We start from the raw sequence: 27,359 nt of genomic DNA, 5'->3' as shown, positions 1-27,359 counted from the left end.
ATATATGATAACAATTATTTACAATCAGATAAATCAAATCTATAATCACAAATAGAGTCGGTGTCAGTTGGGTTCTGTGGCGTTGTGGCTGATAATGGCACAAATGAGCCTCCAAAGCGCTTCAGGGCTCTGGGCTGGATGAGTCTGTGGCTGAATGTGCTCAATTATGATTGTTATATTTTATTAAGTCAAAGGGAAACAGTCTAGTTTTTTTACATCATTTTTCTAAATGCACAGTACAATTTTTTTATTACAATTTCGGCTCCTTTTCTCCTGGAGAAATTTAGCACTATTGTATAATTTCTGTTGTGCAAACTTGGGATATTTTAATATTTTCCCCACAGAAGGCATCATATGTACAAAATATTCATCAGTTTATAAATTATTGATGAGCAAAGGCATCTTATTTACATTTTTACGTCCACCATCTGGCTCCTCCCCGCGCTACGTCACAATACCCGCCCCTCCCTCTCCCTCCGCAGAGCTGCATTCTGCTGCTACATCGGACCGAACCATTTCGTGTTAGCAACGACATCTTAGCGACACAAAATGGACCCAAAACACACCCGACACGCAGTTTTAACTTAAAATGAACGATGAATCATATATTTCTGTGTGTGTGCTCGCAAACCTCACGATGTGAAGCATATTACAGTGGATACTTGCAGAGTTTTCCCAAACTAACACCTCCCCTCTCCTCCGTCTTTAAAGTGGTCTGCTCCGTCTTGCTGCCATGTTGGATGTACGCATCGCTGCTGCAGCTGCTGGAGTTTCCGAATGAAAGTTGAGCGTTTATCCGCGTACGGACACGTAGCGACTCCTTCATTTTTTATTTAACACCAACACGGAGGAGTTATTGTTCTTTCCTGAGCAAGAGCAAGCCTGGAAAACAGCTCCCCGTCCTTCTCCGCCCTCCAGCCCGGAGTCGGACTCAGCGGAGATGATCCGGTTGCAGGCCATAGCAACCGGAGCCCGCATGGATTTTCTGTAATTGGTAGTGTTTGCTGAGTCCGTCCGGGGAAAACTGCATCGTTTAGTGGGGTTAACTAGAAGACTTCGGAGCCATGAACAGCCACCAGCCGCCCCGAAGGTCCGCTAACGTCGGCTCCATCCTCCTGACCCCGCAGGAAAACGAGTGCCTGTTCGGCTACCTGGGAAGAAAATGCGCCGTAAGTTCCCCCCCCCCCCGGTTTGTTTACCACCTGCATGTTCAAGGAAGGTGCAGGTACTTTCACCCACGTCTCATAAACAAAACAAAACAAAAAAACCGCCAGCCTTTGAGTTCTCTTCACCCCTTTCAGGTGATACGAAGCAGCAAAAACCTGTTTTGAAACCGCTGTGGCGTTTATACCGGGGCCCCGGTGTTACAGGAGAATCGGTGACCCTACACACTCCTTGACGTGTTTTTTTTTTTTTCCTTCTGTTTGCACGAATTTTGAAAGCTTAAACGACCTCATATTTGTCTGGTTCGTTAATTAGATTCTGTTGTATAAAACCTTTTTACTTAAAAGACACAATTAGTCAACCAGATCTTAACAGTTTGTTTGTTTGCTTCCACCACAAAAAGTCCAGACTTGCAAGATGACCAGTGTCACTTTTAGTAATATTGAACTATTATGCAGACCTACAAGTTACTAACATTTTATGTTTCTTAAGTAATTGTAATTTTAAAGTAATTGTTTACATCAGTACCACATGCATTTTATTTGTATTTTGCAGTTAAGTTATCAATAATACCGAAACACAAAATGTAACATTTATGATAATTAATTACAAACAGAATAACTTTTGGGCTTTGTACTGCTGGTTTGGACAAAAAGACAAAACAAACAGTAAGAATAAGTTAACTTGGGGGTTTAGGAAGATGTGATGGCGAATTTCCACTATTTTCTGACCAAGAAAATAACTGCCAGCTTCATTGTCAGTGGAAAAAAAAATTAAATTTACTCAGACAACATACATGTGGCTAATTGCTTTAATTGTCATTCCAAGCTTTGAACTGGGTCCAACTGGGTTGAAGTGACTCTGAAGTGTCTAAGTGGCATCTATGGTAACTGCTGGTTGAATGTGATAATTGTTAAGGACACTTCTAAACCCGCCTCTGTATGATGAGAAAACACACGGCCACCTTTGATGAAGCTGAAGGAAATGCTGCGCAACACAATGATGCAAACCTTTTTACAGATGACGCAGCATTCTAATTAAATCACTTTTACACGTGAAAACCAGTAACACCTGGATAAAACTCCACTGAGCATGGTTTAACCCTTCCTGCACTTCCACGCCAAATCATAACCAGCTGTGAAAATCCTCTCAGATAAGAACAAAAACTGTGAGTCTGATCTTTTACTGGCTGATGTATTGAAGTGGTTGCAGGACAGCTCAGCAGGTTTTAATGTCAGCTGCTGCTTGTTGCAGAGGCCAAACCATAGAGTAAGTGGTCGTAGCCACTGTGACGTCACCCATTGGTTTGTGGACTACCGTGTTGAAGCCTCAAGTTTGGCACACTAATTTTTCTTTCCCTGAGGAAATTCAGGGGAATCCAATCACACGTTTACTGAAGGCTTTTACAGAGGTGTGTCATGTAAGCCAGAGACTCTTGCGAATGTCCATCAGAACATTTCAAAGTAAAAGCTCTCAATAAACTCAACATGAAGCATTGCTGCAAAAAACGTTCTTGTGCTTTTATTTTGGAGGCACAATCACTTCAGAGGAAGTGATTATGTGAGTAACTGTTGCTGTCATGACTGAGATGTATTTCAGCAGCAGCCGCTATCGATTTATTTATGTTTTTTATTTTTCTGCTGTCAAAGCAATCTAACCAGATATAATTGCTGGCGGGCCGCCTATTGCCGACCACTTCACTAAAGCATACCCGCTTTAGCCTATCGTCCATCTTCTTCTAAATGGGACCATAATTAACAAAATGAGCATCCTGCTTTATTGAAGAAGACTTGAAACTAGCATTTGAAACCATAAAGTAATTAGGAAAGTGTTTACTGAGGTAATAAATCGGTTGAGAAGTAGCCTCATTTTGTCTCATTTTGACTGCAATAGGACTTGTTTTTGCAACCAGTGTAGTCGCCCCCTGCTGGCCATTAGAAACAATGTAGGTGTTAGGCACTTTCGTATTGGCTTCACATTTCAGAATCGGAGTTTGCCGTTTCGGCTGAACTACGACTGCAGGAAGCCGATGCATGCAGGGTGAAACACCTGTGCTTAGAGGTAAAACTAAGACTGGTTGGGTAGATCTTCACTGGGTATGGAACCTGAACCCCTTCTAGTTTTCAACCACAACTGTCTCGCTCTTATTCCCACCTGCAGTCTTCTGAATATTTAAACCTTGAAGTAAGCCAATAGGTAGGTAAATTTATTGTCACATTACAGCAAGTTGTAGAGTGAAATTGAGTTTTGTAAGTCCTTTCAGCTACATAGCAGACAATGTACATCAATAAAGAATAAGCTCATCACTGGAGCAGAGCTGAGGATGAATTAGAGTTTAAGAGTCTGATAGCTTGGGGGGGGGGAAAGCTGCTCTGCAGTCTGGTGGTGCAGCAGCAGAAACTTCTATATCTCTTCCCAGAAGGCAGCAGGGTGAACAGGCTGTGGCTGGGTGGGTACTGTCCTTTAGTATCCTTTGGGCTCTGCGTAGGCACCTCACCGATATCACTGATGCTCGGGAGATGAGTACCAATGATCTTCTGAGCAGGTTTAATCGCCTGCTGCAGAGCCCTCCGGTCCTGGGCCGTGCACATCCCATGCCAGTTTGTGATGTTTCCAGTCTGGATGCTTTCTGTTGCTCCTCTGTAAAAGCTGACAAGAACTTGGCGTGGGAATTTGGCCTTCTTAAGCTTCCTCAAGAAATACAGTCATTTCTGAGCTTTCTTCACCAGCGTGGAAATGTGAGACGACCATGTCAGGTTCTCCGTGATGCTGATTTCCAAGAACTTGAAACTATTTACCTGCTCCACCTCCACCAATGATGTAGACAGGAGTGTTTGTCCTTCCTAAAATCAACGATCAGCAATGAACCAGGATTTACTGTAATGCCCTTTTTTCTGTAACAAAATGATCACAAAGGCATTTTAAAAGTTTGAAATTGCACACAGGACTATTTTCGGGCATTACCAGTAACGTAAAGTGTAATTGTTTTGGCTACTAGAGTTAGTCTCGGTTAAAGAGCAGCATTTAGGATAACTTGTGGTCAGACTTCATCTCCTGTTCCATAAAAACACACTGATGGCGGTAGTCCGGAGGGGTATTTCACAAAGCAGGATTAGAAAGTTAAGCATATGAAACTCACAACAGTTCATTTAAATCTGGTGAAACAGATTTGTATCGGAAAATTAAATCTGATATTACATTTGGTATCAGATTTCAGTTATCCAAGGTGATGGTGTCTTTTAAAAAAAACACAATTTCAGAAAATATTAGCTATAAGCTTCCTAAAGTTGTGTGGCTAAATTGCTAATCCGGATTTGTGGAGTGCCCCTCTGCTCTTTAAACGACTCTGTGGTGGATTTATCCAGAGGCAGATAAACATGAAAAGTTTGTTGGGAGTGCTTGAATTAGATGGATTTGGATTTATGACTGTTGGATGTTTTCAGCTGATTTCTCAACCTTTTCTGAACCATGAGCAGATTTATGTGGTCTCAAAATTGGCTTGACCTCATGAGTTATTCATGACAAATACATTTTTTTGTTTTTCTTTTTCCCAGGGCCAATGCTTGTTAGGATGCTCGTTCAAGAAGCTCAGTTGCAGGACAAGATGTGTGTTCATGTTTGTGAGTTGGATAAGAAGCGGAATTTCGCAGGAAAGCTAATGCAGTTGTTATTGTTGTTGAGAATGTTTTTCTCTCTCTGATGTGCTGATTGGCTCAGTATGTGCTCTGCCTATGCTAGACTGATTTGATTGGATGTATCGAAATTAGGTATCCGTCTGCGTAGACTGATATAAAAAATTAAAATTTATGTCAATTGAGTAATGACTGATTTGACTATTTTTTTCCGGACTAACTCAAATAAATGAAGGAGTAAATATAAAAACTGATTTGGTTTTTAGTTAATTGTCTAAAGCTCCAAAGTGTGGTGGCGCGTGAGCTGCCTCTAGGGTGCGCGACAGGAAAAATGTAATGCTGGTGTAGTAGTGTAATAACTACAGCAATTATTTTTTGGTGGAATTTTTCATGAAATAAAAAACCTGTATAGAAAACTTTCCTTTGTAAATTTAATTTAAAATTAAAAACTTTATTATTAATCGTTCACAGGAAATAGCTACTCGCACACCTCTCTCTATCCTCTCCCTCGCTCTCTCAGGTTGAACCACCCGCACTGTACTTACAAATCCTCATATGGGTCCTCTTTCTGTCCATGTTATTGGTTTGGTGCGATTTCTAAAAAGAAAAAAAAAACAGTGGCGGGGATGTTTTGATACGTATTTTTTTTTTTTGTCATGAAAATACCCCCCACCTCCCTCTGCACGGTTCACCGCAGGTGAAATGTTGTATGAGAAGGTTTTACTGCCACTGTAACTTGTTAAAGTAATAAATATATAACATTACATCGCGATGCAGAGTTGCAATGAAAAGAAGACTTGTACATGCTGTGTTTAAGTGCAGTGAGTGGGTAAGGGGAGAGTGACTGATTTAAAAGCTTGAAGATTTTTGATGATTATTGCACCTTCAGAAATATCGGCTGCCTTCTCGTCAACACTCACCCGAGCAAAGTGTTGATAATTTATTTGTTTATTAGATAGATTATTCGCGATGTGTAACCAATCAGATAGTGCTGTGGGTGGGCAAATAAATAAGGAACCGCTGGTCTAAAACATTGATATTGTCCTTTGGGTTTGTGGTTGTTAGATGCTAAAGCGCCAGCTAATGTAACCTGCAGAGAGTCTGCGGTGTTGCTGTCTGTGTTCATTGCTACATGCTTTCCTTCAGTGAGAATGTGCAGATCCTAAATGAGGCTTTTAATGGCCGACCTTCGACCTTTCCTGTGTGATGCTGAGCTGTGATTTCGTGTTGAAAAGTGTTTCCTGCTGGTCTTCTGACCTGCAATCATAAATCAGAGCAGGAAACTGGTCCATTGGCATTTCCTATTTCCTCTCTCGGCTGCTTGAGTTGCTGTCTGCCACACAGGGAAAATCTGGCAGAGGATTGAACACGGTGGAAATTCTGCAGAAACCTCAAAACCACAAACCCACAATACTGCTGAGGACAGCAGCTGGTCTCCGCTTCCTGTCCTGCAGAAAAAGTTAAACACTGTGGGGAAATGTCAAATACACTTGATTTGAATTGGAAAAACTCACTGTAACGTTAAAGAGCTTTAATTTTAGGGTGTTTATATCCATAATATCCACAGTACACAGTTCCCAATTTTCAGGACAGTGATCCTAAACATACAGACGCAGCAACATGGTTTTTTTAGGGCCTAACAGTGGAGTGTTTCGCCCAAATCCTTCGCATGACTGCAACCCATGTCATTGTGGGTTTTACTGCTGAAGATCAAACTTGAGGCAAAAAAACCCTGAAACAAGAAGAAAGTGAAGTTCGTGAAGTGAAGGACTGACAGATCATCAACATGGAAGAGATGCATACTGTTAGTGTGGGTCTGTTTTTCCTGGTTTGGCCCCTTAGTTCAAATCAAGGCAAATCATAATGCTACAGAATACAACTATATTTTAGACAATAGTGTGGTTTATCAGAAATGCTAATAATCTGTCCCCCAATTAAAACCTCTTGTTGTCGTTTGCTTTTTTTAGCCACTCTCGCGATGGCAATGTTGGTCCACCACTTGGGTCCAGACTGAAATACCTCAACAGCTATTAGATTGGCACAAAGTTCTGTTGTTCATGGACGATGAATCCAAATGACTTAGGCTGGCCCTGTTTCTTCCTCCTCACTGCTCCGATGCCCTCAGCTCTGGTGTTGAATGTTAGCAAGTGGAAAAAGGGGAGGGATACTTCTTCACCAGGGGTAAACGTCTTTTACAATTACTCGCTGAATCGATGAAATAATCTGTAGAATACTCGATTACTAATATCATCGTTAGCTGCAGCCCTAGATACCAACAAAGAAACCAGTTCTACTGCCGTCTCTTAAGTGAAAAGTGTCCTACCTGTCCCGAATGTCCACACAGGTGAAATGCATGCCGTCATAGAGAGGTGTGAGATATGAATCAATAAAGAGCATAAAAGGGGATAATGGCGCACGCTGTCGGACAGTCTCTCCTTGAAGTCCTTCGTGGTGTTGCACATGGTGTGAGGGAATGCTGTTTCACCAGTTTACAAGGGTTTTTGGTTTTAAATCTCTTTCACAAGCTTCCCAGCTTTTTGGAAGAGATTTATTATATCAGGGGAATGTGCCTTTAATTCAGCAAGTTCATTTTGAAGTACAATGCCAAGACAACAAATGATCACAAAAGAGTGTACGGGCATAATATCATTTTCTTCTGCACATTTGAGACTCCATTGTGAAGATTTTTGCATATGTGACAGGTAATCTGATTTGAAAAGGTCTCAGGTTTGCCTAAATGACCTGCTCTTCGTTTCTCACCTGGTGAAACAGCTGTGGGCTTTATGTACTCCTTATCATTGTTTAAATGTTTTGCATCATGGATAGAGTTCCGCTTCCTCGCTGGTTGCTCTGTTGCTGCTTTGTGACACGTGACACAGCTTGGGGGCTTTTAACAACTCTCCTGATGTGTTTTTAAATGTGGACACGCATTAGAGCGAGATCGCAGCCATGCAGTTAAAATTCTCCTGACTGAGCAGTTACTTACACTCGCTGCAGGACTCAACACACCTGGTTATTAATTGTATGTATTGTTAATGAACTGCGCAGACGCTGATATTCACCGTCCTGTCCTTTTGTCCTCTGTGTGTTCAGACTCTGTGTTCGGCAGTGGTCCAGGTGTACTGTGCAGACCGGAGCTGCAACTGGGTGAAGAGGTGCTGTGGAGTGGCCTGTCTGGTCAAAGACAACCCACAGAGGTCCTACTTCATCAGAGTGTTTGATATCAAGGTGAGTGGGACCATCTGTAAAGCTTTAACTAAACACCAGGTAGATAGTGTAATGAAGCATCTTAATTTTGGGAAACATGCTTATTGGCTTTCTGATTTAGATGAGAGGATTGATACCAATTTTACAAGGGTAATGAATGCACAGATATGTGACAGTTATTGGTCCTCGTCTTGCTCTCTGCCAGAAAGCCAATAAGCTTATTTCCCAAACATTTGCATTAGGTTTATATTAGCCAGGTATAATGTATTGAACATTTCATTAGAAGTCGCATAAACGTACTTCAAGTAGTCTCCTTAGGAAATGTCCTGAAAAATAGAAGCTTGTAATCAGTCAGATGTTACATTAAAATACTTGAATACAAGTAAAAACTCAATGTTTAAAGTTTCATATTGATGCGGGTAACAAAGAAAGGTCAAAAGGACTGACTGACTGACTGGTTCTATGATTGTGAAGTCACCAAATCTCAACCCATCTGAACTCCTCTGGGACACCTGGAGTGACTTTGTTCTCCACCACCAACATCAAAACAGCAAATGAGAGAATATCTTTATGAAGATTGCTATTCATCCCTTTCAGTATACAGCTTAAAAACTTTTCGGGGGCACGTGGTGGAAAAACACAATGTTGATCAGCAAAGCTGTCGTTTTCGATCTTATCACAGATTTATCGTATCAGCATATAGGTCGGCTGACATGTAGCAAGAAACTGAAATACAGCCTTTTTATACCAACAGATTTGGCTTCGTGCGTATCTTGGTTCTTAAATTTCAGGGATACATGTCTGTTTTGTGAAAAAAAAAAAAAATATTGCAATATAGTATTCCTCAATAACAATATAATAAATGTTCAATATATCAGTCAGTAAATATCTGGTTTAATTCATTTGAATCGCTAACAAATTAGCACTTAATTTTTCTATTAAGATATTTATTATTATTTATGTTTAAAAAGATTTTATCATAATGGTTTTCATTGTTCTCCCTCAGATTTGTGAAGTGATCCACTGTTTTGGCATCAAGTGTTTTTCCCCATTCTGACCACATAAATAACCATCTGGTTTCATCAATTTCCACTCAGGAGCAAAAATCTGCCTTGAAACTTGAAAGAAATAATGATTTGATATATATCGTGGTAATTATCGATATCAAATGATATGAAATATTTTAATCATGATAACATTTCGCCCAGCCCTAGTGTGACGAGATCTTGCGGCACGACATTTTGTGAGATTAAATTGTGATGAAAATTCTCGTCAGGTAAAAAGCTGTCTCGCGAGACTCATTTTAATTTTCTCACGCAGTGAATTACAACGTATAACTGATAAAATAGATTCATGGAGTGAGTCAACTCCGCCCAGTTGATTGACACCGGCGTACGCTGTGATAGTAATCAACCGAGTCCAGACAGCTATGACGAGAGGTAACGTAGCTGGTAGAGCAACATAAACCTCTAAAAACTGAAGCGCAGCCTGCTCTGTTTGGGACTGTGGGGACTTTGAGCACTTTATCTGAGCTGCTAAAGTTCACGTGTGTGGATCTGTGGTGAGATTTCTGCCTGATCAAAAGTGTTTCATTTAGTTTCGGTTTCACATGCAACATGTCGGTCAAACGGTCTGAAGGGGATAACGTTACTACCAGCGGATCAAAAAACGTAATGCACAGACTTCTTATTAACTGATGACGTTAGTCTGGTAATAGTCTGACTTTTCTCTGGACACGTCAGAACACAGATTTGTGGAGGAGATTCTGAATGTGCAGAAAGTTTTGACCATGACCAGAAAATCTGCTGAAACACAGAAGTTCAAGTTCAGGAGTTTACAACTAATTTAAAATTAAGTAATTTATCATTATGGTGAAAAAGTGTTACTTCCCCAAACAAAGACACAAAGAGGAGGGAAGACCAAAGCAGCAGGGATGATATTAAATAAGGTATGGTTATATGGCTATATGAATTTTGTGTTTCTCTTTATGTAAATAAAATTTAACAAATCACCATAAACTAGTGCAGAAAAATTCATCAGAATGCAGGAAAAAATTTCATATAATTCAGTATTAAAGATTTCTTAAAAATAGTGTTAAAACCTCATCTCGTCTCGTGAACCCAGTCTTGAATCTCGTCTCGTCACACCCCTATTAGCCGAAAACGGCCAACTTGTCCATTAAATCTGCTCATTTTCTCTTCATTCTTCCCTCTGTCTGTTACGCTGACTGAATCTATACACTGTTGGCAGAATAAATTAACACGTTTTTTTTTTTCAAAGATGATGTGCAATCAGGTGTGTAACTCTAATGGATCAAATTGAATTACCAGCCACTCATGTGTGTTTACTTTGTCTGACTCTCATACAGGCTGAGCGAGTCTGTGGACAAAATATCACTTCGGTTTCAGCTAATTTCTATTAAAAACAAACCTGCCGTTACTTTAAAGATGCTTCCAAATGTATCGCTGTTAATGAGCCCTGTCAACAATTTGAAAACGCGGTTTGTGAAAAGGCAAATCGTGTGAATTTGGTAATTTCTTGTATTGAAAATGACAGAACGTGCGGGTGATTTGTAGTCCGTGGATGAAAATCTGATGATGCGTGTTACAGATGTGGTTCTTCTGAACTCCCAAGAATAATCTACTCTGTTTCTTTCTCTGTCTTTGCAGGAAGGGAAAACCATGTTTGAACAAGAACTGTACCACAACTTCTCTATCAGCAGCTCCAGATCCTACTTCATCATGTTTGCAGGCGATGTAAGTGTTCAGCTCGTTGTCATTACCTCAAAACCAAATTGCCCACAGCTGCTGGACTCACTGATCAGGTCTTACAGTTTAATAAGGTCTGAGATCACTGAATGCGCTTACACACAGTCACATATTCACATTAGGGTGTCTATTTATTATTTTTTTTGCTGCTGCTGCAGCTGTTTTACACACAGACAGTAATGTGAAGCAGCCGCAGGCCTTCAGGATGTGTCTGCTCTTTAAACAGTTGCAGAGCAGAGAGCTTCTGAAGGTTGAGTCGTTGTTTGACAAAAGACCCTCCTCGGCTATAAAATGCTGCAGGAGGACCCGAGCTGGAGATGTCTGTACTTAACTGACTGATTCTTAAGAGGATGCACTTCAGGAAAAGCCAGAATGTTTTTAAATCATGAGACCTCTAAACCAGTGTAGTGTATGATCATGCCCCGGTTAGTGAATCAGTATCACTTACTCCAGACGGTGCCTGGTGATAATTAGGTATGATGTGCGCAGACTTGATGTTCTATAATCTTTCTGTTGAATACTTTTTATTTAAAGAAAGGTGCCATCTGTGTCTTGTTCTGCTGTTCCCTCTCAGACCTGTCAGATCGGTCTGAACTTCGCCAGCGAAGAGGAGGCCAAAAGATTCAGAGCGGCAGTTAACGACCTGCTCAACCGACGACAACGCAAAACTGGTACGTTTTTATTGTTTCATTTTGTCTCTCTGCTTCATCAAGCTGTGTGACGTTTAACCTTTCACACCTGTGCTTAGAACACTTACCACCTCTTCTGCTAACAAGACCTCAGCCTCAGTCCCAAACCTGGCTGCTTTGCTCATGTTCCCGCTAAGGTATTTGAATGGATCTTGAAACTAAAAGTACAGAGGTAAACAGGACATTTTAGAAGGAACCAAACGATCCCACACGCTGACGGACTCTTGTTTTTGTTTTGTTCTCTTCTCCGTCAAGACTTTTGCACACGTTAATCATTTATATTGGAGTTCCTCTTTAAGCTTGAAGCCTTGACTGGCTAATGATGTAGAAAATGCACCTCACCAAAATAAAGCATTGCAGCAAAAGGTGAGGGATCGTCAGTATATTAATTAATTTAAACAAAAATAAATGACCTGAATAGCATTTGTCGTATCGTTTAATAGGATACTGTTGCACGTTGCCATCCAGGAGCCTGGTTGGCTATAACATGAGGTGAGGCGTTGCCAATTACGACGTTATGTTATTACAAGTATTAGGGATGGAAATGAAACTAATGACGGGTAAGCATAATTGAACAGACTCTACAGAAGAATAGTAAAGGTGCACGTATAGGTGGGAGTGTGCTTGTGTAGCCTGAACCTAACTTCTATTTAGTCCTTTCTGGATGTGCGTATAAACTAAACTACAGACCGCAGTCTCTAACAGTGACCGCTGTCTCATAGGAATGGGTCTAATGTGGGTTGAACACATGTCAGTATAGAAGGCTGTTACTTTTAAATTTGAAATTTTTTCGTTCGAACGGGAGCAAAACTATGCACTATAGATAGCAGATGTAGGAGATTTTAAAAAGTAGCTGCTTTACTCTACTACAACAACAACAACAAATCTGAGGACTCAGCCGCTAGCTGCAAACTGTGTGAGGCAGCAGAGAGCCTTGACTGTACAACCTCGTCTGACTGCCCACTTTTCACTTCTCCAGAAGTTTTATAAAGGCCACCACCGATAAGATTTGTGTAAGGATATGTGCCCCATGGGCATTGTTACAGGAAGGGGTTTACTGACGCTATATACTGAATGGTTGCGTTCAAATTAATTTGAACTAATGTACATGTTCATTTGAACTCTTTGAAAGTGACGGCCCGGCAGTAGACCCACATCAGATGTGCGTCTGCTGTATGAGAGGGGTATAAGTCACAATATCGAAAATGTAAAATCTGTAAAGGTGTTTTTCTTTGATGAGGACATGAGTTAAGGTTTGGTTTGGGACTCTTCCCTCTGCTGTAGTAAAACCATCAGCCTGTCTCTGTGTTGTAAGTGAGGGTCCTCTGTGGCTTCCCTCCAGCTCCTCTCAGCATGCTGGCACTTTTGAAGTACACCACTCAAACTGTGATGGTTACTGAGGGTCAAACGCTCACAGAGCTGGGACACAGAAGGTTTTTTTTTTTTTAGGAGGGGAGTTTTTCATTGGACTTATCACAACTGAGCTTTCAGATCTTTTGCTTTTTCTTCTTCCGCTCATGTTGCAGACTTCCTGAACTGTCTTTCTGACTGCTTTGCTCACAGCGTCGAATAAATGAAGCAGCGTGTGTTCTCTGACAGCTTTTACACCTGAGGGCTTTAAAACTGTCATCTTCTCTCTAGCCGCCACAGAATGATGCTTACTGAACTGTAACACACTTTCTGACTCTTGAACAGTTCACCCTCTTCTCTCGCCTCTTAGAAACTAAACATCTTTCATTTTACGTGTTCTTAATTTAATTAAGTCCTGTTGATTTTGTTCTGAAACTATAATTGTGTTAATTTTTCTTTTGCAGAGAAGAGAGGTGACCCTAAAAATGGTATGTTGAACTCTCAATGTTGATAATTCAGATTCAGTTTTACTTACTTACTTAAGCTCAGAGTGACCCACAGTGGCTTTTTATGTCCTGTTATCTTGAGATTATGACATGGTTATCTTCGCCTATTATATAATAAATGATCCTCATATTTACTTTTATAACCCTGTTATTTTTTTATTTGTTGCTTTCGTATCAAACAACAAAAACACAAATAACATGAACACAAGATGAAACACGAGAATCTATGTCCCCCACAACAAAATGCAAGTACAAGTATGAAACAAAAAAAATTGAGAGAAAGTGAAGTTATAATCCTTAAAATATTAGTTGTAGTTAAAGATACAGTAGTGAACTCCTAATAATATGGGGCATATTTGCTGAAACTATCACTATATTTCAACAGCCGTACGTGAGAAAGGGTTAATATTAACAAATACATCACATTCCTCTGGCCCCTCCTAGTGCTCCTGCTTCCAGGTCAAAGCAACCAATCAGAGCCAGGATCAGTCTCAAACGCACTGTTAATCACTGCTTGTGCATACACTGCGCAGTCCCCCTCCTCCCACATGTTCTCACTCAGTCCAGCTCAATATCTTCAGTGCGGCTTCAGACGTTTTGCAAACACAACGGCTGAGAAACAACCACAAACAATGGAAGAACTGCACGTCCCTCCTTTACCAACAACAGCGTATAGTACGGCTCCACACGGGGCTTCAAACTCATTATGTTTGATGCCACGGCGCTCGTATCGACGAGTGGCAAAGAAGCATGACTACAAAACTTTTAATGGGAGACAGTGATGTACTAGCCTCTCATCCCGCTGTTAGTTGTTTGACGCGTTGGAGAGTTTTCTTAGAAAAGATAAGTCGAAGCCAGAGGGGCCAGGTCTCGCCGTGGAGAGCGAGCCCTACATGGGATGAGGTTTCACAGGGCAACCAGCTCCTTCTTGTAGGTTTGGTGGGAGGGGCTTAGCGCAGTGATACGAGATGCAGAAGGTTTTGCATTGTATGTTCGGTTGTTACCAAGGGCTGCTTTAATGTAGCACCACCTGTGATTACTGGTGGTAATACCAAGAACTTAGTAGTCGCAGAGTAATTTCTTTCTTTTTTTGCTGCATAATATAGGCAAAGGTATCTTAGTGCGTGCTACTGTGGCTCTCCACTGTGTTTAGTCATGAAAACCTGTGACCCTACAGTATATGTCTCCATGTGAATGTAGAAGCAAGAAGCTGATTAGAAGACGTGCTCATCCTCATTGAGTGTCTCCTACAAAAATAGATTTTTGCGTGACTGGATGACAAATGCCAAGAGACTGGAGTGTTGTGGTGTTTCCCGACACATTAGCAGCATTGTTTGTGTGACTCACACACTGACACAGAGTGGAAGTCTGCTGCAGGTTAATCTGGTCAGCAGGAAGCCCATCTGCGCCATATGTGGACCACATGGTCTCTGTTGTTGTTCTCTTTAAACCCTGTTGTGATGCACATTAGGCCTAATCTGTAATCCCTATAGTTACTGCTGCTGAACATTTGTTTTGTATATATTTAATTTTATCATTCATCAGTGAATTTCTATTTTATTAGAAGAAAGTGCACATGAATCAGCATAAAACTTCTCACCTTTCAGCGAAATTTGCTGTTTTGAATCCTAAACTTTTGGGATTTGTGTAGATTTGATGGGGGGGGTCATTTATGATTAAGTGTTAGCTGTTCACTAGGTGACCAGTAGTAGCACCAGCTGCTCTTAATTCCTATGCTGCTACACTGAAACATTGAAGTTAGGGAATATAGCACACTGTGGTTTCCATTAACATTTAAAATCAATAATCACAGAGGGTAGAGGAGACAAATAGTCATCGACTTGAATATGAGGCTGGAGTGTTGTTTTTTTTTCTTTTTAAGATGCCCAGTTTTAAAGTGAGAATATCCACTCGCTTGCAAAAAGAAGTCCGATTGTATAAACGTCTATGACAAAAGGACCCTACTTCTCACTTGAGTTTTATTTTATTGATTCATCATCTCAGTAAACACTTTCCTAGCAAATTTATTGTCTCAGTCGCAAGTTTCAAGTCTACTTCAATACAGCATAATGTTCATTTTGTAAATGTTGGTCCTATTTAGAGGAAAATAAATGACAAAGCAGGGTATTCTTTAGGGCGTGGCTACCTTGTGATTGACAAGTCGCTTTCAGAGCCTGTCAGGCGTAGCAATTCGTATCTCACCACCTTTTCGTCCAAATATGGTAATTTGTGGTTCTAAAAAAAACGAGATGCCAAATTCATGGCTTCAGAATGGCTGTCCACAAACCAATGGGTGACATCACGGTGGCTACGTCCACTTTTATACCGTCTTTTCTCTGGAAGCAGTTCAGCTGTGATTCCAAACCACCTTGTGGACAGAAAGCCAAAAGGGAGAGCAAAAATAAGTGTTTTCAGATTTAGCCGGCTTAATTTGGAGTTTGCCTTCACCTGAACACCATCATGAGCAAAGTTGTGGGTAATGGTCCCAGTGCATCAGAGCTTTAGTTTAGATCTTCTCCTCTGCAGCTGTGTCTGCATGTCATCCCAAAGAAAACGGTTTACTTTTCATTAAGCCGACTGTTGGCAAACACTGACGCTGTAAAGAGCAGGATTAACACATACTGAACAAATCGGTCGTCTCTTCAGTCAAGTTTCTCTCCAGGGGCACAGATTCATTTTGACATTTCAGCTGTGAAACATGAGACTAACAGCGGGACGTCATTGCTCTGGATTTGCCTCTCTGTTTGGGAAATGTATGTGTCTCAGCCTCCCCAGTCCTCTTCACTTGTATTATTCTCATCCTCATTGTGAGAACATCAGTAAAATCACTTTTGTAGCGAAGAAGCTGCTCATGTTGGGATCATCCATATTGTTTGGGGAAATTTGAGAGATCGCCTCTGTCTCTGTTGTTACCTGATGTGAACTCTTATATCCAGCTCTGAAGCTTCACATTTGCTGTTCATTGACAAACTGAATGCTGTGGCTTGAATCGATGCTCACTGTCGTATCTAATCCAACCAGTACGAAGTGTGGTTGTAAGTTTTTGCTGGTCTGGTCTGTTTTAGAAAAGAAGCCAAAATGTTTGCAGCGAGTCTGCCAGCTTTTCGTATTGAATGTGTTAATGAACCAAAGTTCGAGTCTGACTTATTTGGAGTTCAGTAAAATTTTCAAAAGGATCAGGAGGACAGCATTTTTGTGACATTATAATTCGATTAGGGCTAGGTGGCAGTTGAAATGTTAAGATGATGAAACGATACCTGAGTTTGAGTACTGATACAAAAATGATTCAGAAATTATGAACAAGTTCCCAAACGTTGTCTGAACACCGGCAGATGTACTTTGTCTAAATAAAATGCCTTATAAAAATGAAGATTTAAATAAGGAACTGTCAAATAAAAGTTTACAAGATTGTGAAGCTCAAGCAAGCCTTCCGGTTACTTAAAAAAAAAATAATAATACATTTCTGTAGCGCTTTTAAGGACATTCAAAGGCACTTTACAGAAAAATTAGAAGTTATGTACATTTAAAACGGATAAAAAATATAAATATATGAACAGTAGATGAAAACATGTGGTGCGGAAATATATAAGAGCGAAGGGGCGACCATATAAATAACAAACAGCAGGAGGTGCAATATAACATTATTTGAGGTTAAAAGCTAGTCTAAAAAGGTGGGTTTTGATAAGTGATTTGGGTCTGTGTCGCTGCAATCTCGGATGTGTATGGGTAAGGAGTTCCATAGGGAGGGGGCTGCATAACTCATTTTTGATACCCATGCTCACACAGAACCAACCCATACAGCTCTACTTCAAAAGGTGGAAACGACCACCCTGGTCCTCAGAAGACGGCAGATTTGAGGCGAGCATGTTGGTCTGGTCATAGACATCCGGCATTCATGGGGAGTCCTGGGATTTGGACTGGGATTAGCAGTGGATTAGTGATTGTCAGATGCTGCTGTGGTTTGTGGAGATTATGAGAATTCAAAGACTGAACGGTTCGGACCAACGCTAGGGAGGAGACAGCCAGTTGACATTTATATAAGAAAAGATGGATCATAAAAGCTCAGTGCAGATGGATCAGATCCCCGTTGGTAAACATGAAACACTGCAGAGAGTTTACAGAAACCCTTTGCTATATTGATCTCCCAGGTACCAGGGATTACTGAAGGTATATAGATTAGTGTCAGGAGGGGTCGGTGAGATTACATACTACAGTAAAAACCTTACTAACAGTCAAAAGGTACGCCAGCATCCCCCTGTAGGATGCAGTCTTCATTACAGCGACAATATCAGGGAATCCACACAGGTCTTAAATCCTAATAGAATTGAATTCTGTTTTATCAAAAACAGGCCTTAAAATTTATTAAAATATTTAATTTCATTTGCAAAGGTATTAAAAGCTTGCTTTCTTGCCTGCCAGATAATCAATTTTATATTAAAAAATGTTTGTGTGTTTGCAGGCTGTCGGGAAATTGTAACATATTTCATAATAAACTCGTCTTCGTGCTTCTTTTATAAGAAGTTTCAGTCAGTGCTGTCCGACCAGCAGTACACACTACACATAAGATAAATAAGTAGAATAAAGGAAGTCCAGTTTAAGTAAAAGATTCTTGAGTTTGAGGCTTGTCATGTGCAAAAACACTGCACTGCCCTCAATTTTATAACGACAACAGATAGTTTATCTTAACATTACCGTGTTAATGTTACAAAGTCCTCTGCCAGGAAATTGCGCTTGCATGTATTTTACTGGTTAACGCAGTATTTTACTGGATGATGTTACCGCAAAAGTTGAGCCTGGATCAGCTGTTTAGCAAATATGTTACATTAAATGGTCTTAAAAGGTATTTCGTTTAACTTTGTGAAGCCTGCAGAAACCCTAAACAGCAACATGTTTGACACAACAAACAACATGCTGATGATTTGACTATTTGTGGAACCTAACCAGTAGTGGAGCTAAAAATGTAAAGCCTGTCCTGAGGGATGGTCATTGTTAAAAAGGTTCATGCACAAGTGGAAAGTTTGCTGTCAAAAATCAACCACAGCTCATAAACATTTCTGCTTGACCGCCCTCTCTCCCTCCCTGTGTTCAGGTCCAGCTCTGCACATGGCCGTGGTGGACATCAAGAACCCGGAGATCAACAACGTCCGATTCCACAACTCCCACAGCCACCAGCAGCCGTACCACCTCAACAACATGCTGAGCCACAGCGGGCTATCCCGGAAGGACAAGAAGACCAAAGGCAAGAAGAAGAAGCTGACGAAGGCTGACATTGGCACGCCCAGCAACTTCCAGTGAGTCGCACCTCGTATTTATCATTGTTGAGTGCTGCAGCAGAATGATGATGAGATAGTGTTTTAGTCCATCTAATCTGAATAATATTGACTAATATTTTCACTATAAAATGATAGGAAAAAAGAAGAAAAAAAAACTGTAGTTGGGGGACGAGAAGAGCCGTCAAAAATTGAAGCGAGAGATCCTGACTTTTTGGCCCCAGTGTGGGTAAAATGCAACTCAATAGTGTCTTTCATTAGACCCTCTCTGATAAATATCTATATCTTTCAAGCTCCATACCTCCATAACACAGGCTTTCTGTTTTCTCCATGGTGAGGCCGAGACACTCGAGTGGTGTCATTGAAATGAATTACTCCTCCAGAGACACAGAAGACTTCATGCAACGGTTTTCTCAGGCGGAGTAGTAGAAGTACTCATGACTCGTGGCATTCCCCTTTAAACCAGAAACTCCCAATGACTTGGGAAATGATCATTAGGAATGTTAATGTGTGCAGAGTTTGCTGTTAATGTGCTAAAACTTGCTCAACTGGCAATCCGGTCATCTTACAAAAGCAAACTCAGTCTAAGACAAGGGACAAATAATTAACTTAAATGTTCTTGGGAAAAAAACTTAAAGCCTCTCCAAAATGTTCTTTGTAGTGTGTGTGTGAGCGCAGTCATAGACCTGTACCACCCTGTCTGATCCAGCAGAAACCCTCTGCTTGTTGGCAACAGTAAACCTGTTTCGTTGCGGTCTGAAATCGCTCAATGACCACACTGTCTCTGTGACTGATGTGTGAGTGTGTGGGCTCACTATTTAGCATGTGCACATGATCGCCCACGTGCACATGCTGAATAGTTGATGTACTTCTGTATATTTATGTGTTTGTGTGGACATGTGTGTGTGATCTCACCACATATCTGTCCCCGTCTTCTTCAGGCACATCGGTCACGTGGGCTGGGATCCAAACACAGGTTTTGACGTGAGTACCCCCTTTCACACACACACACACAAACACGCACACAGGAGCACAATAGTGACCTGTGTGGTTGCTGCATGATGAAATCACACAATAGGCTCTTTTTGTTTCCTGCTCATACTCATCTCGCTGCGTCTCAGAAGCTGCACACGGACACAGAATGTTCCAGAGAGAACCGGTCTGCTCAGAGTGGCATACCGAAGATATTATGTAAATATATTTAAATACAGACTCATTCAAAGCGCTTCTCTCTTCCTCTTCCACAGTCTTAAAAAAGCTCTAATTTCATAGATAATTAGCGCACTTGAAATTAATGCAATGTCGTAATTGTGCACCCAACGCTATTCCCCACCCCTCTTATGTTGTTTAATTAAAAGTTGTATTGACTTGTTGTTGTTTATTAGGCACAAAGCACCTCATGAAACTGGCTTTTAAACCCGCAAACGCACTGACTTACGTGGTCGTCTCCACAACCAGCACATCTCTGTCACAAGGGGAGCTGTAGCTGTCAAGAAGCTCGTCTTTGTATTCATCATCAGTGAGGATGTTGCAATGAACTAACAGCACAAATGAAAGTATTTTAGCTGTCAGCAGTTCCCTTCATAAAAAAGTGATTTGGTGCCACAGCTGAAAATAAATCTATCTGGTTTATTAAAGCAAGGGCTGTGGTGATATCACAAGTTAGAGTAATGGAGCTATTTTCATTTTTTATTTCCTCTTATTGCTGCAGAGTATGTAGAAGGCACATCCAGTACAGCTCCTATACAGGTGCTTCAAATTTTGCAATTAACAGGACACAATTTAGGATACAAACACCCATAAAAAAGAGGGCAAAGAGTAAAAAACAGGTTGCCAAAATGACACACTTAAACGTTATGTGATGTTATTTAGGGTTTGTTTGGTTGGGCAGCTGACATTTTGAGTTTCAATGTCTTGTTACTGATTTCCAAAAACAATAAATATGAAAAAAAGTTCTACTACTGTCTCAAAAGACGACTGTACGTGTGCTGCAGAGTTTAAGTTGTATATTGGAGCATTATTTGTTTCTCCACTAGATGTGATGTCAAACATTTCAGGGAAACAAGGAATGTGAAAACAGCATCTAGTGACAAACTGCGCACGTTATTACATTGGCTGTTTAGGAACTGGTTTCTCGTAGCAATTGAAGCTGCTGATGCGTGTCATCGTTGAGTTTGTCCGCTAACGAACGTTGTGTTGTGTTCAGACTGGGGGGCTTAACGAGCAGGAGGCTGATAAAATACAGTACATCTTCCCACATGTCAGTCACACACCAGACAGTCCCAGAATGCACTGCAGTGTGACAGAAACGAGGTGGGAATATTTCCAAGGAGGAGAACATAACAGAGTTGCAGGTCAATTTTTGATTTGATGAAAAGCAGCTGAGTGGATTGTTTTGTTTGGAGCTTGTAATTCTACCTGCTGGCCAGCAGATGTCAGACTGACACTGTGACTGACTGCTGAGTATCATCGCCGCAGAGGAAGCAGAATCACACTGCTTATTCACAGAAGAAACGGTGACAAATATATAATAAAACCAAGTGAGGTATAAATAAACTAACATGTGTTAACAAAATCCAGTGGGAAAATAACTGAGTGGGATTGTTAACAGGATGTATCATCAGTGTTGTCATTTAAGGTTTGGCAATTGTTTGTTGCTGTGAAGTGGAGGCTGTTTAGGAACTAATATAAAAGAAATTTCTTATTAAAATCAGGAGACATTGGATCAAAGTAGTGGACTGCTTTCAGTACTCAGTGTTACTACTATAAACATGTTCCTTGGTCGGTCTGTCTGTTGGTCCACCATTTTAGTCCAGACTGAGATTTATCAACTACTACTAGATGGATTGCTGTGAAAATGTGGGCAGTCAGTCAGTTGACGTTGGTGGTTCAGGGTGAAATAGCAGATGGATTGCTGCTGATATTAAAGTCCCCTAGAGCAGAGGGTTTCGAACTTGGGAGGGCCTCAACTGTTTCGGGGCAGGCTCAGTGAATGGAAGTGAAAAGTTATTACGTTATCAAAAAGAGATCATGAAGAATAGACTAAATATGTGTGATTGGTTAAAGTGGGGAATTTTACAGTGTTTCCTACTTTACCAGAGTCAGAAACCAATAAATGCTTTAGGAGACACTTCATGTATTTGGCGTAGTCTGAAGTTATGTTAAACATTAAGGCTATCTTTTCTCAATAGTTGAGTGTCTATAGGACCAAATAACATAATCATGATATCTTAGGCATCCAGGCTTTTTTCAAGCTTTGTCTGACGAGAGGCCCACAGTCTCAGACTTTGAAAACCAATGCCCTAGAGCAGGGGTCGGCAAATAAGTCCGGCATTGGGCCAGATTTTTTTCAAGCCGTTACAGGACGGGCCAGAACAAAGTCAAATTATTTCAGATCCTTGTATACTCATGTACGCGCTTAGCTTAGTCGGTACTGTGCAGGACTCCCATTAGGGAGTTAGCATTTGGCTCAAAGCAACGTTGTGCAGAAGTACAGCCTCACGGAGTCAATAGCATGGCTAAAGACTGACCTCTAACTGTTACAAAGCCGCACAGTAATGGGATTCCTTCCACATGGCCAGATAATGCATCTTTCCTCATCCAGCATTTCATACAAGAACACAATTTGTTGCAGCTATTTTCTGCACAAATGGAAGTTTGACCACAGGAGTCATCAGTAAGTATTTTGAGCTGACAAGTCATTTTTGTGTGAGCTTTAGTTAGAACTCTTATAACTGCAGTCCTGAACAGTGTGTGTGTGTGTGTGTTTAAAATGTTCTCTGTTTTGTTGTTGCAGCTCAACAACCTGGATCCTGAACTGAAGAACCTGTTCGACATGTGCGGCATCTCTGAGGCTCAGCTGAAGGACCGAGAGACGTCCAAGGTCATCTACGACTTCATCGAGAAGAAAGGAGGGGTGGAGGCTGTCAAAAACGAACTGAGGAGGCAGGGTGAGAACGCGGACACATACGTACACACTCGGATACCTTTTGATGTGTCAAACTGATCTTGAATAATAATGAAGGTGGTGCCGCATTTGATTTAACACCATCTGTGATGTAAACACAGATATTGTGGCGTAATTATTGTTAATGATAATTCAATTAATTGATGAGTTGTTTATTTAAGTTTAGTGGATTTTGGACTGTTGGTCAGACAAAACAAGCACGAAAACAAGTTGGAAGATGTCAGCTTCAACTTTGGAAAATTGTGATTTTTTTTTTTTTTTTTTTTTTACAGAATAAATAAATTATTTAGTCTTAAAAAAATAATGTATTTAGTTCCGTTCCCAGTTAGGTAGTGTTGTGGGAAACCATGCTCTGCCTTGGTTTCTGTTGCTGGACGGTCACGCTCTCTCTCTTGCTCTCTCTGTGCAGGGCTCTGCTCATTTTTGACAGATGGAAGAAGGCCAGTGCTGCTGCTTGTCAGTTGATTTTGCAGATAGCTGATACATAATACATTTTAGTTTTTACAGTTTTTCTCCCAAATGACTTTCCTCTCTTTTGCCAAAATGTAAAAACCTCTCAAACAGATCTTAAAAGAGTAGTTCAACATTGTGGGAAATACCCTTATTACTAACTGCTGCTGCAACGGTGAGTCGATTATTCACATAGTCGGTCGACTATTTTGATAATCGATTAATCATTTAAGGCATTTTTTTTAAGCAAAAATGTCGTCTTCTTTCGTCAATTGAGGAATTGCTGCTATTCTTTGTCATTTATAATAGTAAATGACGAGTCTTTGGGTTTTGGACTGTTTGTTGGACCAAAGAAGCAATTTGAAGGCATCACTTTGGGCTCTGGAAAATTGTGAAGAGCATTTTTCACAATTTCTTCACATTTTATAGACCTAACGATTAATCGAGAAAATAGTCTGCAGATTAGTTGATAATGAAAATAATCGTTAGTTGCAGCCCTATTACTAACAGATAGTTAGATGAGGAGTATGGTATTGATCTTCTCATCAACAGAATCTTCTCTCTCCACCAGAAGACTAATAAGTGGATTTCACTTGTCGAACCTTTTCTTTAAACTCTTGTGGGACATTGAAACATGAGAGTCAGTTAAATGTTAGAGACAAGCGTGAAAATAAAGTTAAATATTTAGGTTTCCGTACATACAAACTATGAGGTTTGTAAAAACAGCTTTTGTCTTTTCACTTGATCAAAGGACAAGTCGTGCGAACCAGTCTGAATAAACTGATTTCATTTATCCGACTGTAATGTTTGCGCTGCATTACGCAGAGTGATTGACAGCTGTCATCTACCTAAGGTGTGAGTGCACTGATGTTTGTGCAACATTTTTATGATAAATAATCAATATCGATCACAGAACATGACGGGCGAAGTGTGTAGTGTAGCATCGAGTCAGAAGTCAGGGATTTTTAAGCCTAAAATTAATCTATAAAAACAGCAACATAGCAAAAATTTGTTTTAAAAAGAAGCAAAATAACTTTTTGTTTTTTTAAACTCATTTAAAATCCCCTCACAGTTTTATCTTGAACTATCATTTCCTGCCTTTCTCCTGTATTTTTCTTTCCGACAGTAGATTTGAGGTGTGCAGATGAAACGGTATGCTCTGTCTGTTTTTTTTATTCCTCGTGACAGACTCTGCTTCTTCTGTCATGAGTCTCTGCCCATGTTTTATTCATGTTAAGCTGCGCTGCTTTGAAAGCAGGACTGATCTGAATCTCAATTTAGGATGATGTAAGGGTGTCTGGGTGTATGATGATTTTAGACAACGTGTAGAAAGATGGTGGATCTTTTCAAGTTGTCAGTGACGAGTACTGGAATATTATTGGCTATCTGTGGTCGTCATGTTGACTGACTACAATAAGGAAGCTGTTCTAGTACAGACGAGGTGCTGCAGAACTTTCTTCATACCCTCAGTCTGGGGCTGCAATTTACAATAAGTTTCATCATTGATTAATCAGCAGATTCTTTTCTAGAAAATTGAATTGACTGTTTTTTTCTATAAAATGTCAAAGTATCACAATCTCCTAAAAGCCTATGTTAACATCAAACTGCTTGTTTTGTGTGACCAACATTTAAAAAACTAAATATTTTCCAACCCATTCTCACTCCCAACTCGTCACATATGGACGCGTGGTCGAGACCCGTCAGCGTCAGTTTGTAAAGCACTCGAGATCCCAATAGTGTCATAGTTCAGCGCAATGGGGGAAGCCCTGTAGGTAAAGGTAGGTATATGATATATGGCAGAAAAGACTGAGTAACTAGGTGGTTGGGGTGGATGGAGGGCCAGTAAATGGACTTTCAACCAGGAGACAGGTGTTAGTTTCCTGTGTGAAACAAAAAGTCAACATTAAATAATTTAAGTTACGTAAATTGTGTAAGTTACGCAAGTTACGTTACTTATATTTCTTAAGTTAACTGACGAACATAACGTAGTTTTTTCTTTTTTTTTTATTTCTTTTTTTTACCCAAACAATGGAGTACTTTTGGTGCCTAAACATAACCAAATTGCAATGTTTCACAACGTTAAAAGAGACCTATTAAACTGCTTTTCCAGTCCTATATTGTAGTTCTGTGACTCCTGTATTGTAGCTTTGCAAGACTCACATTTAAAAAGTTTGGGAGCAGGTGGCGCCTGTGTGACGCTATCTTAAGGTTTATTGATGCGATCTCGTGTCTGTTATCTTCTCCTGCAGCACCCCCTCCACCTCCTATTCGTGGCGGTCCCCCTCCTCCTCCTCCGCCCCCCCACAGCTCAGCTACACCCCCTCCTCCTCCCCCGTCAAGAGGAGGCCGGGGAGCCCCTCCTCCCCCTCCGCCGTCGAGAGCCCCTGCCTCAGCTCCTCCTCCCCCTCCCCCCACTAGACCAGGAACTCTAGGTGCCCCGCCTCCTCCACCTCCTCCCACCAGGGGAGGTCACCAGCCCCCTCCTCCTCCCCACCATCACCATCACCACCACCACCACCAGCCTCCCCCTCCTCCTCCTCAGTCTTCCTTGCACTCGTCCATTGCTCCGCAAGCCCCACCCCCTCCACCTCCCCCATTGGCCCAGCACTCTCCAGTAGGCAACGGAGGCGGCGCGGCTCCTGCTCCACCTCCTCCGCCGCCGCCTCCACCTCCCCCTCCGCCCCCAGAACTGGATGGCGGTGGAGGCGGAGACTCCCCTCATTCGCCAAGTCCCGGCGGGAAGTCGGCACTGCTGGAGCAGATTAGAGGAGGAGCCCAGCTGAAGAAGGTGGAGCAGAACCACAGAGCGCCGGCTTCCGGGATTGGACGGGACGCCCTGCTGGACCAGATCCGACAGGGAATCCAGCTCAAGACCGTAAGACGATCACGATATCCCACGTCATAGATGTGATGGAGCCCGACTGAGGCAATATCACACTCTGTCGTTCAGATCTTCAGCCTCATGATCATCACATTTGGAAGTTTTCTTTATTTGCACCGCATAGTTACAGTGCAAACAAGAACTCCTTATAGCTAATAGACTTTTCATGGTGCAAATTTGCCAAAATGGAAACAATCATAGGCTTTAAAAATGTACAAAAAAAATCAAGCGTTCAGATGGTTAATTAACATTTTTAGGAATTTCACTTTAAGCTGCACCATTTTGTGTTTGCAGTCTTATTCAAAGGCAGAAAACAAATGGAACAAAAGTGCATATTATGATCTGATTAATGAGCAATCGTCAAAGTGTTCCTTTAAAATCAAAATGTCACTTAAAAATCCATAAATGGGTGTTTGTGGCGGGCTAGAGGCAGCAAGATGCTTTCATTTCCTGTATGTGAATATACCTGTGATTTAAATGTTTAAAGAAACACCTGATTGTACCTGTAACAAACTGGACTGGATCTGTTTTTTGTGGGTCTCCAGGTGCCAGATAATCCAGAGTCCGGTCCTCCAACGCCAGCTCCCACCGCGGGCATTGTCGGCGCTCTCATGGAGGTGATGCAGAAGAGGAGCAAAGCCATCCATTCCTCAGGTAAGCCTGTCGTTAATATGTAGGCTATTACCTTTGACAGCGTCTCTATTAATGAGCATTCGATGTGCCCCTCTGTTTCCAGTTAGCTGGCCTCTGCCTATAGCTTCATATTTAACAGAAGGATGTGAGAGTGAAATCGATCTCGTCATCTAACTCCGCAGGAAAGCAAACTATTCCTTTTAAGGCAGAACTCCTCAGTCGGGTTTATATTTCCTGTTCGTCTTGTGGCTTGTTATTGTAAAACGGTTGTTAGTCTCCCGATTTCCACACTGTCTTTTTTTTTTTTCCCCAGACGAAGACGAGGATGACGACGAAGACGAGGACTTCGAAGACGACGACGAGTGGGACGACTAGTGAAGATTTCTCTCCTCAACCCCGGTCCCTCCGCACCTACCGCTGACACTAAAATATCTTCTAAAAATCTTCCAGCATCTGACTAAAATGTTGTAAATGTTGTATGAATTGGCTGTATATTTATTTTTGCCTCTTTTTTTTTTTGTTTTGTTTTTTTTTTTTTATGACCATTATAATTAATCTGTGCAATACCTCATCCGTTAAATCTGTGTTGTTCGTTACACACCCTCATCGTTAAAAGACACTTTCCCCCGGACGTCTGTCATAAAAAAGCACTTAACACCGCCATCAGCACAATGTGGAGACACAGCCGGCTTCATGTCATTATCAATAATCAATAATATAAACACTAGCTGCACCACTGAGGGGAATCTGAATTGCGGTCTTCGTGTGCTCATTGGTAAATATTTTTTTTGTGTTCATTTCTTCGTGTTTTCATTCCTCGTGGAAAAACAAACTGAAAGGGA

The 27,359-nt window shown here is 41.1% G+C and overlaps 1 protein-coding gene across 2 annotated transcripts; it reads left to right on the top strand.

The window, feature by feature from the left end:
- Positions 1 to 578: 578 nt before the first annotated feature.
- Positions 579 to 27,000, top strand: wasla (WASP like actin nucleation promoting factor a). 2 transcript variants are annotated; one of them, XM_046038114.1, is made up of 11 exons: positions 585 to 1,169; positions 7,890 to 8,024; positions 10,673 to 10,759; positions 11,346 to 11,442; positions 13,275 to 13,298; positions 18,406 to 18,607; positions 19,528 to 19,570; positions 22,383 to 22,536; positions 25,253 to 25,878; positions 26,430 to 26,538; positions 26,831 to 27,000. In XM_046038114.1, the coding sequence occupies exons 1-11, from the start codon at positions 1,065 to 1,067 to the stop codon at positions 26,890 to 26,892; spliced, it is 1,644 nt and encodes a 547-aa protein (XP_045894070.1). In that variant the 5' UTR covers positions 585 to 1,064; the 3' UTR covers positions 26,893 to 27,000. The 2 variants fall into 2 exon arrangements, with proteins under 2 accessions (XP_045894071.1, XP_045894070.1); XM_046038115.1 differs by lacking the exon at positions 13,275 to 13,298 and having other exon boundaries at positions 579 to 1,169.
- Positions 27,001 to 27,359: the final 359 nt, after the last annotated feature.

Source organism: Micropterus dolomieu, linkage group LG22, assembly GCF_021292245.1.
Source record: "Micropterus dolomieu isolate WLL.071019.BEF.003 ecotype Adirondacks linkage group LG22, ASM2129224v1, whole genome shotgun sequence".
In the NCBI taxonomy this organism is placed as follows: domain Eukaryota; kingdom Metazoa; phylum Chordata; class Actinopteri; order Centrarchiformes; family Centrarchidae; genus Micropterus; species Micropterus dolomieu.
The sequence above is the reverse complement of the archived record's forward strand: the minus strand, read 5'-3'. Positions and strand labels throughout refer to the sequence as shown.

Coding starts and splice junctions, on each gene's coding strand:
- wasla (XM_046038114.1), top strand. CDS start 1,065: ATGAACAGCCACCAGCCGCCCCGAAGGTCCGCTAACGTCGGCTCCATC. Junction 8,025..10,672: donor TCAGAGTGTTTGATATCAAG/GTGAGTGGGACC, acceptor CTGTCTTTGCAG/GAAGGGAAAACCATGTTTGA. Junction 22,537..25,252: donor AAACGAACTGAGGAGGCAGG/GTGAGAACGCGG, acceptor CTTCTCCTGCAG/CACCCCCTCCACCTCCTATT.